We start from the raw sequence: 13,292 nt of genomic DNA, 5'->3' as shown, positions 1-13,292 counted from the left end.
GCGTAACCCAAGCTGTGGTTTCTCCCAGGGTCCAGGGTGACATTCTACCTCAGCCCTGGCAGTTGGCTCTGCTGTGGAAGGGGGAGGGAGCCTGTATCTGAGCCTGTGTCTGCCCAGCCCAGCCAGTTGGGATCATTTCCTAACTGGCACCTGGCCCTTGTGCCTCCCATCTCATCTTTCAGGCAGGCTCAATCCCAGCCAGCTATTGCAGGGCTGAGAGTTTGAGGCTGAGAGCTCGGTCTGCCACAAAGGTGTTTCCTCCGTTGCATGTGGTTTTAGAGCTGCTGGGTTTGTCTGCTAAGCCCCAGGGAAGGGAAGGGTCCTGCTCAAGAGGAGCAAAAGCATTAACAACAGGGCTAATGCTCAGTGTCAACGGTTGTCCATCCAGGTATCAGCAGAAGACATGCACAGGACAGCATAAGGGAGCTTAGCCCTGAGCTGGGCTTGGCTGGAGCTCAGCCCCGAGATGCGCCCTGTGGATATGCAGCCTGACCCCGACCCTCTGGGAGATGCACAGTGCACACCAGTGCATCTGCGCGGGTAGAACAGGTCTTTCTGGCACTTCCCCAAAGTGGTTTAATGCATGAAAAACCTCTGCAGTAGGAAGGAGAACAGGTTAGAACAAGTGGTCCTTGTGAGTGCCACCTGCGGAAGGGCTACCCAGGACCTGCTGGGGCACAAAGGGGAACGAGTCACCCTCTGGGGGACATGGGCAGCCAAGGATGAGAGAGGCTGAGAGCCAGCTCAAGAGGATTTCTTTTCAGCTCATCTAGGAAAATGGCCACCTAATCCAAGTCCTGCTGGATAACCTTGGGCAGTTGTTCTGTCTGTCTGGGTGTTGTGGTTCCTCCCTGAAAAACAGGGCTGATATTTCCCCCCTGAGTGAAATGCCTGGAGACCTGCAGATGCAGGAACTACCACCGTGCTACCACCAAGACTTTTAGTGACCTGGGTCTTCCAGGACAGTGGGTTAAACTATTTTTGAATTGATGCATTCTACAATCTTTCTGGCCCCATTAAGAAACCAGAGCCATCCATCCCCAGTTACCCTTCACTGAACGAGCCAAAGAGGTGCTGTCAGATAGAGGGTAACTAACACAGGTTTCTTTTGGAGGTTAAAAACTCTATATTTTTGGTCCGTTGCTTCCCAAGCGACAACAATGATAACTTGAGAACACCTCTGTTCCCTGCACACGAGTCTGCAGTCAGGCATGCTGAAGTTGCACAAGGCATCTTCAGCAAACAAGCAGAAAAGGCCTTTAGCCAATTTGTTACAGAGCCTCTCATTTGCATGCACTGAGCAATGCTCCTGTTGCGAGAGCACTTTGCTGGCTTTGTTCCATTCCTCTATACACAGTAGTTTATTTTTTTGATTCCGGCGCACATGCTAATGGTGGCAGGCCCAGGTAACCAGGGGTCCCCAACCTATTACCGCATCATACCACCTTCCCAGCGCAACAGAGATGTTTCTGGTTTTCCTCTGCCGTTCTCTTTCTTGTTGCCTGCGCAAAGCTCCCTGGGCACGGAGAGGGACAGGGAGCGACAGGGTCAGCCAGTTCCAGTGCTGGGCACTGCTTGAGACGTCCCCGCCGCGCCAAACCAAGCTGTGCCAATGTGATCTGAACTGAGCTGAACTGACCCAAATGGGGCTGAAGGGAGCTGTGCCCAGCTAAGGCATCGGAATGGGACCTAGCTGAGCCGAGCTGGGCCAAACTGCACTGCCCGAACCAACCTGAACTGAGCCAATTTGATCCGAACCGAGTCGTGCCAAGCTGGTTCGACTCGGGCCGTGCTGATGCGGACCGAGCCTAGCCGGGCCCACCCGCGCCCAGCCGTGCCCAGGCGGGCGGAGCGGTGCGGGGGCGGAGCGGGGGCGGCGCGGGGCCGGCCCAGAGGAGCGGGGACGGCACCCCACGCCCGGCCCGCCGCAGCGCAGCATGTTGCGGGCGACGGTGATCGCCTCCCGGCTCTGCCGGGGCCCGGCCCGGCCCGGCGCGCCGTTCTCGGCCGCCGCCGCCATCCCGGCTCCCAACCCGCGCCCCGACATCGCCTGCAACAAGGTAGGGCCGCGCCGGGGGCCGGGGCCGGGGCCGCGCCGGGGGCCGGGGGCCGGGGGCCGGGGCCGGGCCCGGGCGCGTCCCCGGGGCGGGTGGGCGCGGAACAGCCGGACATTTGGGCCCAAAGCCTTGCCCTGCAGGCGTGCTGGGAAAAAAGCAACTCTGGGTGCAGCGGCTGCTGTGAGGCACGCGGTGTGTGTCCTACGATCGGGCTCTGTCCCGATCCCCGCGGTTGCTTCAGCGAACCGCTGCCATCGGTGCAAACACTGTAAGGAGGAAACTACGCGAGAGGGCATGCAAAGGGAGGGGAAGGTGCCTGGCTGCATGCTGGTTGTCTGCACAGGTGAGCCCCTGTGCTCCTGGCTCAGCAGCCCTGGGGAAAACACCCTCCGTCCATCCCTGCGGGTGTGCTGGTCCGAGGGCTAGGAGCCACTCCTCCCCAGCAGCCATGACAAGGTCGGTGGCGGTTGGCCGAGCAATCGGGAAGTTCTTGGCAAACACGGGGATCTTTGCATGGACCTGAAGAAACAAATTTGCCCTTACTGAGGAAAAAAGAGTTGGTGCAAAGCTGCTGGTGGTGCCTAGTTCAGTTTCAGAACGATACAAGGGGAGCCTAAAACCAGCTGATCAGAGAAATGCTGCCGAAAGTGCTTTGTATGAAATCAACTGTATCATCCATGCCTGAAGCATTTTCCCACTGTTCGGTCTCCTGAGGCTCTTCGTGTCCCTGCACAGCTCCAGGGCTTCCAGGTCTTGCAGGGACCTACTGAGATAGGAACCGCTTCCAGTTCACGTGCTGTTTGCCGAGATGTGAATTCTTTTTATTAACTTGAGGCTGCGTCTTTTGTTGTGCACCTTTATGCTAAAATATCTCCTTCATATTGGTGCAGTTCTGGAGCCTGCGCAAGTTGAGTCCCTTTTAATCAAACAGCCTGCTAAGGTGCCATCAAACAACTAAAGCTCTAACTGTTTCATCTTGGCCTGGCTTTAAGGCTTAACACTACTTTTTTCGTTGCAGATTTTCATAAATAATGACTGGCATGATGCAGTCAGTAAGAAAACCTTCCCTTCTATCAATCCAGCAACAGGAGAAGTTATCTGCCAGGTCGCTGAGGGCGATAAGGTAAATGTTCTCTTGATGAGATTGGTTTGTTTTCCGTGTGAGCAGGTACACAGGGATTGCAGAAGACACTCTTGCCTAGGCAGCTCTGCCGAGTGTGTGTTAGCAGAAATTACGAGCAATAACGTAATATAGCAGAGTCTGACCTATACAAACACCATGTCGAGCGCTGCTTGTATTCTTCCTTGACTGCTGCTTTCAGCAAAACCCCTCCAGCTTTGCCTCTTACCAGTGGCAAGCCAGGACTGGAAAGGTCAGCGAGGAATAGATGTGGTATGGGTTGGGGAGCAGGTGTGGGTAGAGGTTGCTGGGGCAGGGCAGATGCCTTTGCTGTCCTGTGGGTGCTGTGCTGGTGGTGGGACCCAGAGTCACGGTAGTGGAGGAGACAAAACGTCAGGATTCACCTGAACAGCCCCTTTCCGCTGTACACATGCAGCGGGAGATTGTCCCCAGCCCTAGGAAATTAAAAAAAGAGAGTGTGATGGTGGGGAATAGAGTCATGTAATCATCCTGTGCCTTATGCAAGGCCCTCCTAGGAGTCCGTAGCAGAGCTGAGGTGGTGTTTCCCACCAATTTTGGGTTCTTTCTACAGTCTGGAAACTTGTCGGTATTCCCCAAGGGAGGGGTGAGTGAGGGAAACCCTTTGTTGTTTGCTTGTCCGCGGTAGACTGGCTTGTCCTGGCGAGACCATTGCAGCAAGTCAGAACAGAGAACCAACTAGAAACAAGTTAATGTCCTGACAGGACAAAATGATGGATTAGAGGTATTTGATCAAGGAAGAAACTCCCTTAGACTGTGCTGGTGAAACCAAAATCTGAAAGAGTGTCAAAAGCACACTTGTGGAGCTTTTTCCATCGTGTTCTAGGATGCAAATATTAAGCCAGCAGATGACATTGCAGAAATGACTTGACAGTATTTGCACTCCGCATAGCTGAAATAATAGAGTGTAAGCGCAGGCGGAGGTGGTGGTTGCGCAGCCGTTGCACCCATCTGCTTCACTGCCACTTCTGCGCCCACTTCCCTGCGGATGCAGCCTGGACAAGAAGGCTGCTGCCGGTCCTGCAGCAGCGTTTGTGCTGAGGCTGTGCTGCTGTGCAGCGCTGCCCAGGTTGATGCTCGTGGGCAAGTGGCTGAAGGGCCGCAGCCCATGCGTCCCCCTGCCCTGGGACTGGAAGTTCTTGCTGCAAGGCTGCAAGTTCTTGCACCAAAAAGGCTGGCGCTAACAGCTGCTTGTGCCATCTGGCTGGAGGCTGTTTTCTCCTGGAGACCAGGGGGAGCTTCAGGTGTGTTTTGAGAGTGAGTGGGGCTGGTTATTCCTTTCTCACCCTCTCGCCTGGACTCTTCTGCAGGCAGATGTGGACAAGGCTGTTAAGGCAGCCAAGGCAGCTTTCCAGCTGGGCTCACCTTGGAGAAGGATGGATGCTTCTCATCGGGGGAAGCTGCTGAATCGTCTTGCTGACCTGATCGAGAGGGACCGGGCTTACCTGGCGGTGCGTATCACACTCTGTGGCTGAGCAGCCTACTGCAATCCCTAACTTTGGGGAGAGGGAGGCAGAAACTGGTGGTTTGTGCCCATCGGGTGTAATGGGGACTTTAGCCACAGCTAAAACTGTGAGAGAGCTCCAAAGGATGGGGAAGTAGTTTTGGGAAGCTGAAAGCAAAAAGGCCAACATACGAAACTGATCTGAATTGCAAAGAGAATCAAATCTAAATGTATACGCGTAACTTTCCCCACCTCGCTCTTCAGGCAATCTCCTTGTCTTTTGTAGGCACTGGAGACTCTGGATAATGGCAAGCCGTACTCCATCTCCTACCTGGTAGATTTGGACATGGTAGTCAAGTGTCTCAGGTAGGCATAGAGGCTACAGTGACGCACAGTAACTCCTCGAGCTCCACACTTGTGCCCTGCTGGCCCGTGGTAGCTGAACTTCTGCTCGTGCAGTGACCAGATGTCTCTGGTTCCAAGTGTTGTGGCTGTCCGGGCTGGACCTGACCTGTTGGTTGCGTTCGAACCATAGCGGGGTATCAGAAACCGTTTTTCTCTGTTGTTATTTTTTGTGAAGAGAGACAAATGTTTGTATTTACTGTCCATTCTTAAAATAGCCTGTTTGGGAAATATTTGTGTTGGTACGTGTTTTATGAAGAGACTGAAGAAAGGAGGAAAGCAAATAGCTGGAGGAAGCCTCTCTCATTTTCTGGTGACAGGTGACTTGTTATTTTACATTCAGTGACGAAAATATTATTGTTGCTAGATACTTTGCAGGTTGGTCGGATAAATTCCATGGCAAAACCATCCCGATAGATGGAGACTTCTTCTGTTACACAAGACATGAGCCGGTGGGAGTTTGTGGACAGATAATCCCGGTAAGTAAAATGCATCAGTAGCTCCTGCAGCATTTCAACATTTCAGTGTTAGTGTGAAGAGTTGTCTTCAAATGCAAGTTGTTTTCTGTTGCTAACCACTGCTTCCTCCAGTGATAAAGCAAGCTATGTTTGCACCAGCTGGGAGGGCTGTTCCTTTGCTCTGGCAGTACAGAACTACTTGTTGATTTCATGGGCCCTGACTAAGATTTACTTTGTATCTGCTGGGGGAAAAACCAAAATAATTTAAACCCCTTTATAGGACTTATCTGGCTCAGAACCGCAATTAAGTTTTAATTCCTAACACTAAAACCAAAATTCTGTGTGATGAGGAAGTAGAGAACTAGCAAGCAAAATTCAGCTTTATGTATGTGATCTTATTTCTGTCACTGGTAGCAAGCCTAGCAAGGTGGTTTGTCAACAGCAAAGCCATATTTACACAATGATCCGTGGATGGTGTTACCTCTTCATAGGAGTAGCCAGATTCCAATTGTGGCGTACTGTATTTGCATGTTTTTCGTATTTCTGTTGAGCAAGAACTGAATGCAAATGCCTCACTGGTCTGTGTGTGCTCCTCTGTCATTACAAACAGGCTTTCTTTTGAAAAGCCTCAAAAGAGCATGTAACGGTTAAACTGACAGTAAAGATGAATTCCAAAAAAACTTAGGATTTTGCAGCGGTACTGAGAAACCTCACACTTCAGAGTACAGTTCTTCTGGACAAGCAGAAGGCAGTGCTTGAAATGGAGCCAACCATTAAGCAGCTACGGAAGGATCAAAGACTGCTTCCATAGGTGCTGCAGCCGATTGGAATGAAGCTCACTGGTTACTTACTGATTAATCGGAAACTTTCGAGTTCAGACCAGCAAATACCTCCTTGTTTTTCAGTGGAACTTCCCGCTGTTGATGCAAGCATGGAAACTGGGGCCTGCCCTGGCTACTGGGAACGTGGTTGTGATGAAAGTGGCAGAGCAAACCCCCCTGAGTGCTCTCTACGTAGCTAGTCTGATCAAAGAGGTGAGCGAAAAGGCTGGGTTTCCATCCGCTGCCTCGCGCTTGCTTCTGGGGTGTGGTGGGATGCAGCCAAGCTGGAGAGCTGCAGAGGGCACGTGACAGGCGCAGAGAAGGGCTTTCTGATCTGAAGAAAGGCCGGATTGTCTTGGATATCTCAGCATTTGATTTAGCAAAAAAGCTCCCTTGTCCCTATAAATGCGTATGCAGGGGAAATAAATCTTGATTAGGGAAGGACTCTTTGAGGTTCAATTAAATAACAAACTTCAGGGTGATTAGAAGGCTAACATATATATGTCCAGTCTCCAAACTATGCTTAGGATACGGGGTGGACAGGGGAGTTGTCCTGGTTCTTGGGAACTGAATATTAAAACTAAAGACCTGGGAAAATAAAGTGAAGTAGAAAAGGCTCTGTTCTTTGTGGGAGGTCTACTGAGGCAGTACTAACAGGTGAGGGTAGGTGAAATGCTTGGTTTGTGAAAGGAATAACACTGTGCTCTCCTGCTGTGAACCGTCAGGCTGGGTTCCCACCAGGCGTGGTGAACATCATCCCTGGCTATGGGCCCACTGCCGGGGCTGCCATCTCCTCCCACATGGATGTAGATAAAGTGGCCTTCACCGGCTCCACAGAGGTAAGGGAGTATCTTTAACCTTTAAGCCCTTGGGATATAAAGAGTATCTCATTGCTGTAATACCTTTTCTCTATAGAATACTGGCGGTGCCTTGCTTTCTGCACTTCTTTTTAAAAAATACAGCTGAATTCAGGGTGTGACATTTATTTTTCCTTTACATAAGACTTTTTAGGTGCCTCCTTTAGAATATTTCCTATTGTTTCCCTTGAGCTGCCTCTTACTAGAGGTGGAACTCTGGGCAGACTTCAGTTGTTCCCTTAAAGCCCTGACAAAGAAGGGATTATTATGAAACTGCTGACTGAGATCTAAAACCAGCTGCCCTGCCAGGCGTTGCTGTATGTAGGAGTTAATTCCTGATACCTGTTCTCCTCACAATGCAGGTTGGGCACCTGATCCAGAAGGCTGCAGCAGAGAGTAACCTAAAGAGGGTGACGCTGGAGCTTGGAGGAAAGAGTCCGAATATAATCATGTCTGATGCAGACAGTAAGCACCTGCTGGTGTGGTATTTGATCTGTACCCTTTACGTGTGCTGTCTGCAAGCAGCGCTGGAGGGGAAAGGAAACCTCTCCTGTGCTGTGTGGGTTTCCAGCTCTGCCACCACCTGGCTGCTCTTGCCCAGTGAAGTCTCTGTCCCTGTGGCAGCTACAGCTGCCACACCTGAGTATCAGCCCTTCTTCACTCCTGCTTCTTTCCCAGTGCTGTGAAGAAGTTCAGTTATCAACAAATGAGCGTTGTTTCAGTATCTTCCTTCAGCCTTAGTTCCATTTTTATTTTCATTTCTTTCTCTTAGTGCGTACTGCTCTTTTCTACTCTTAGGAGGTTCTGGTTCCCTCATCTCTTGCATATACTCATTTTTGGTCTTGATGAGCCAAGACATGTGCTTTTGTATGGCAGTAAGGAAGTTCTTCTGGATCTAAAATAACTTAATAGCTGATAATTTCAAAGGAGAACTGTAATCTGCCTCAGATTAGATTTTTTTTCTCTAGCATGGAGTGCTTTAATAGATGTTCATACTAATTAAATTCGTATGTAACTTCTGCTCTGTCAAAGCATGGAAAATGCCTGTCAGCTGAGAGGACTTTGCATCACTGACAGTCCAGCAGTCTGCATGATAGTTGTTCAAAAGTCACTTACTGACTCTGGTTGGTTTTGTCTGCTTATTTTTCTCTCCTCTCCCCAACCTTAGTGGACTGGGCTGTGGATCAAGCCCATTTTGCCCTCTTCTTCAACCAAGGGCAGTGCTGCTGTGCCGGATCCCGAACATATGTGCAGGAAGATATATATCATGAGTTTGTGGAGAGGAGTGTTGAGAAGGCCAAGGCCAGGGTGGTTGGAAACCCGTTTGACTTTAAAACTGAACAGGGGCCTCAGGTAAGAGCAGGAAATGTCCTGAACTGTTATCTCATTAAATAGTCCCACTCTTGAGTCATTGTGCATCGGTAGATTAGAATGACAGGTACCCTTCAGTCTCTTGATTAATCTCCTCTGGTCTGTGCCCATTACCTCCTTGCTTGTGCAGGAGGGAGAAGTTAATTAACTGTCCTGATTATTCTAAAACCTCCACTTGATGCTGCCATTTAAAAATTATAATTTCCTTTTGAAGCTGGCTCGGCAGCCTGTTGAAGTGAGGAACTGCTAGAGCACTGTCCTGTGCACAGCAGGTTATAGTTGAAACTTTTTTTAGCCCCAGTAAAGGTGAAGCCGATCTGTCTGTCCTTGTGGCTCTTAGGTGGATGAAGAGCAGTTTAAGAAGATCCTTGGTTACATTAGTACTGGGAAGCGTGAAGGAGCCAAGCTGCTGTGTGGTGGCAACCCCGCTGCGGACAGAGGCTATTTCATCCAGCCAACTGTCTTTGGTGACGTGCAGGACAGCATGACGATTGCCAGGGAGGAGGTGAGACCTGCAGCGCCGTTCCGTCTGTCAGCTTCTCATTTTGCCCCCTCTGATGCAAAAAAACACAGGTCTGCAAGAACTGCACATTTGTGAACTGCGAAACTTGATGCTTCTTAGAAAGTTACCGCATTAAACTTCCCTCCAGATTACATCCTGTAACTTTGTAATATGGAAATGATACTTGGAATTTGATGTCCTCTGTGATTTGTAGCATACATACATAACTCCAGCATCAATCACAGATTCCCCTGTGGTCAATTTACACGGTTTTTCACATGTTCTCTTTGGATTTTTCAGATATTTGGGCCAGTCATGCAGATTCTGAAATTCAAAACAATTGAGGAAGTCATTGAGAGAGCAAATGACTCCAAGTATGGCCTAGCGGCAGCAGTCTTTACAAAGGATCTTGACAAAGCAAACTATGTGTCACAGGGCCTGCGAGCTGGAACAGTTTGGTGAGCCTTGACAATTCCTTCTCCCTAGACTGCTGGATGCTTCCTTGCATGCTGCCATTTCTCGTTAAGCTTGCTCTTTAATAGCCTGTCTCTGGATCCAGTTTTACATGTACTTCACCAAATGTAATGTCAGACCTACAGCTGTAATGCTGACTGTTGGTAAAAATTAGGTTTATTAAGCTTCCGTGCTCCCACTCTGAATTAATGAATGGGATGGGGAAAAAGAAATCCAGTACTGCAGCTGGCAATGGCAGCAACTGCTGCAGGGCTCCAAGCGCCAGTAGTGATTAGATCACCAAGCACGTCTGTGTGGCCTTGGTTGCTGCAGCTGATGCTCCTCTGTGTTCTGAGGCCGTGCTGAACACTGTGCCAAAGTCAGTACTTCAACACCAGTTTACTGTTATGGCATGAGATATTGGAGATCTGGTATCTCACTATCTTTTTTTTTTTTTTTTTTTTTTTTTCTTGGATGGTATTGAGTGAACAAGTAGGTGCTTTTGGTACCTGTCCTCTGAAGGAGGTGTGGGTAGCAACCTAGACGCTTGGTCCTATGATAATGAGAGATGTGAATTGCTTTTTTGATGTTGTTTCCTGGTTGAGGATAAGGTTCCAGTATTGATGAATTCTGTTGGCTGAGAGAACTGACAAATACAGAAATCCTGCCTAGAAATTCAGCTGTCCCTCTGTTGTAAACAGCCAACATGTCCATTTGCTGTGAAAGGGCTCTTCCATTAAGCAGTTCTGAAACTGCAGGTGCTTAATTCTTGGTTTCTGTTTCAGGATAAACTGCTATGATGTGTTCGGTGCACAAGCCCCATTTGGTGGCTACAAAGCTTCCGGGAATGGGCGAGAGCTGGGAGAATATGGTCTGGAGGCATATATAGAGGTGAAAAATGTGAGTATCCCTGTATCTAAGGTCTTCCCAACCCTCTGCCGTAGCTCCAAATTGTATTTGTGCCTGTTGGTATAGGCTGGCCTGAGAGTTGCAATTCTTCCTTCTAATGCTTGAAACAGAATGAAGTGCTTGAAATCTCATGAAATTCAAGAGGAGCAAGTGTAAGGTCCTGCCCCTGGGGAGGAACAACCCCATGCACCGGTACAGGCTGGGGGTTGAACTACTGGAAAGCGGCTCTGCTGAGAAGGCCCTGAGAGTGCTGGTGGGCAGCGAGGTGACACTGAGCCAGCACTGTGCCCTTGTGGCCAAGAAGGCCACTGGTGTCCTGGGGTGCATTAAAAGGAGTGTGGCCAGTAGGGCAAGGGAGGTTATCCTCCCCCTCTGCCCTGCCCTAGTGAGGCCACATGTGGAGTACTGTGTCCAGTTTTGGGCCCCCAGTTCAAGAAAGACAGGGAACTATTGGAGAGAGTCCAGCAGAGAGCTACCAAGATGATCAGGGGACTGGAGCATCTCCCTTATAAGGAAAGGCTGAGAGACCTGGGTCAGTTCAGCCTGGAGGGGGGAAGACTGAGGGGGATCTTATACTTATAAATATCTGAAGGGTGGGTGTCAGGAGGATGGAGCCGGACTCTGTTCAGTGGTGCCCAACGACAGAACAAGGGGCAACGGGCACAAGCTGGAACACGGGAAGTTCCACCTCAATATGAGGAAAAACCCCTTCCCTGTGCGGGTGCCAGAGCAGGGGCACAGGCTGCCCAGAGAGGCTGTGGGGTCCCTTCCCTGGAGACATTCACACCCCGCCTGGACGCGGTCCTGTGCCCTGCCCTGGGGGTGCCTGCTCAAGCAGGGGGGTTGGATGGGATGATCTCCGGAGGGCCCTGCCAACCCCCGCCAGCCTGCAATTCTGTGATTCTCTGAATTGGAGATGCACTGCTGAAGTAACTGCAAACACAATGCCATGTAACTGTATTTAAAACAGAAAGCTAGCCTTGCATTATACTGCTGAGGAAAACAAGGATATGTGACCTAATAGATTACTAGGTGCCTGCACCACTTGGCACTATTCAGCTGTTTCTCACTGTAAAGAATGAAATGTATGGACTTGTCTGTGAGTGTGTTCTGGGGAGAACAGAAAGAGCGTGTTTTGGGGGTACATGCCTCTCTGGTAGAAGCTTCTGCAGGTACGAACCAGCAGATGAGCACTGGGCACTCATCATTCAAGAAGGGGAATCTGAGCAGTGACCACCAGTACTTAATGCTGCTCTCTTGACTGCGCTTGGGTCCACGTGAGAGACCAAGGTTCCTGGTGTTAGGCAATCCCGTTGCTGCAGGCTGAGTAATTTCCTGTGAGACAAGGCAGAAGGGCTGTCACACTGCTGGCAGCTGCAGTGTCTAAAGGGTGACAGAGGTCTTGGGCAGAGGCGGTTTAGCCCATGGCCCTGGAGTTACAATACAGCAAAGGGCGTAATGGTTGCAACTGGCAGGGGGCTGATGTGGTGGAGGAGCTTCTGGTGAGAAGAAACAAGCGTGCCTGCTCCCACCTGTCGAAGAGTGGTGGCATCTCTGGAGAGATGCTGTGACCCAGCCTTCAAGCGTCTCCTCTCTTTGAGCCTTCCAGACAGGTCTCCAGACTAAGGTGATCCCAGTTAATGCCTGCTGACTGGGATATGCTGTCCTCTGGTTCTGATCCTCTTTGGCAGGATGCTGCTGCCTCTTGGCCTTCAAGTGAATATAACTGAACACTGTCTCCAGGAACATAACTTGTGACTGTTCTTTTTTTCTAGGTGACAATCAAAATTCCACAGAAGAACTCCTAAAGGACAGCAGCCTTTCTGTGTGTTCAGAAACACCTATGCAGCTTCATGAGATACAAAGCAAGAAAACCTCTTCTTAACACACACAAAACTTAGGTGGAAAATATGTAAGTCTGCGTTAAGAAAAGTTTCTTTAGACGGTGCCTGAAGGAGCTTTTGTTAAAAAACTTTACTTGATCTTTTAAAAATACCAAATATAGCCAATTGAGCACTAATGCATTACGTGGGTGTCCTCTTGTTGCATCTGTATCTGATTAATATGCTTTTTTTCAAGAAAACATTTAAATACTTGTCTAGTCTGCAGATTTTATAATAACTTTTTGTTGGTTTACGCAGCTAGCTCTATACTCCTTGTCCTATAGTCCTATGTGCCTCTGTTCCCCTTCTGTAAGCAAAGTGACCTGAGCTCAGTTGTGTAACTGAGCCAGAGCGCAACCTCTCAGTCTGAGCCAGCGAGGTTGGAGTCTCTTCTGGGCTGCTCCCCACCCGCTCTCCTTGCATCTACTCACAATAAACGTGCCTGTCTTAGTTAACCCTTCCTGTATCGGAGCCGTTTGTGTCAGGGAGCTAAAGCAGGAGCTCAAGTGCACGCATAAGTTTGTGTTTTCTTCCACCCATCGATTACCCTCTTGCCTCAAGAAATTTTTAAGGTTTTTCCTGCCTTTCTGCACTGCCTGCTTCCCTCATAACCGCCTTAAGGCTAAAGGCCGCCCTACGCCTGGTAACTGTCCCCAGCAAGCGGGAGAGGCGACCCTGCTACAACAAAGTAAGGGCGGGGGCTGGTGATCTGCGCCTCGGGGAGCGCGTCGGAGCGGCCGTGAGCGCCACCTTTGCCGTGCGGCCATTAGAGCGGGCCCTGCGCTGGCGGGCGGGTGCGCCCTGAGGGGCAGGTCCGCCATGAGGGACGGGCGCTGGCTAAAGACGGCCCCGTCACCCCCCGTCCCCTCAGCCCCAGCGACGCCGCTCGCGCCCCCGCATCTCGCGAGGCTTCGCCCCGCCCCCTCTCGCGGCCCACCCGGAGGGGGGCGGGGCGAGACACGGCGCTTCGCCCCGC

The 13,292-nt window shown here is 50.4% G+C and overlaps 1 protein-coding gene across 1 annotated transcript; it reads left to right on the top strand.

Annotated features, from left to right (window-relative positions):
• Nucleotides 1-1,894: 1,894 nt before the first annotated feature.
• ALDH2 (aldehyde dehydrogenase 2 family member) lies at nucleotides 1,895-12,460 on the top strand. The gene is made up of 13 exons (XM_064466027.1): nucleotides 1,895-2,060; nucleotides 3,076-3,180; nucleotides 4,527-4,667; nucleotides 4,947-5,026; nucleotides 5,430-5,541; nucleotides 6,426-6,554; nucleotides 7,067-7,180; nucleotides 7,561-7,663; nucleotides 8,367-8,551; nucleotides 8,910-9,074; nucleotides 9,372-9,529; nucleotides 10,310-10,424; nucleotides 12,209-12,460. The coding sequence occupies exons 1-13, from the start codon at nucleotides 1,938-1,940 to the stop codon at nucleotides 12,239-12,241; spliced, it is 1,563 nt and encodes a 520-aa protein (XP_064322097.1). The 5' UTR covers nucleotides 1,895-1,937; the 3' UTR covers nucleotides 12,242-12,460.
• Nucleotides 12,461-13,292: the final 832 nt, after the last annotated feature.

Source organism: Phalacrocorax carbo, chromosome 15 (assembly GCF_963921805.1).
Source record: "Phalacrocorax carbo chromosome 15, bPhaCar2.1, whole genome shotgun sequence".
NCBI classification, from domain to species: Eukaryota; Metazoa; Chordata; class Aves; order Suliformes; family Phalacrocoracidae; genus Phalacrocorax; species Phalacrocorax carbo.
This window is presented reverse-complemented; position numbering and strand designations above follow the sequence as displayed.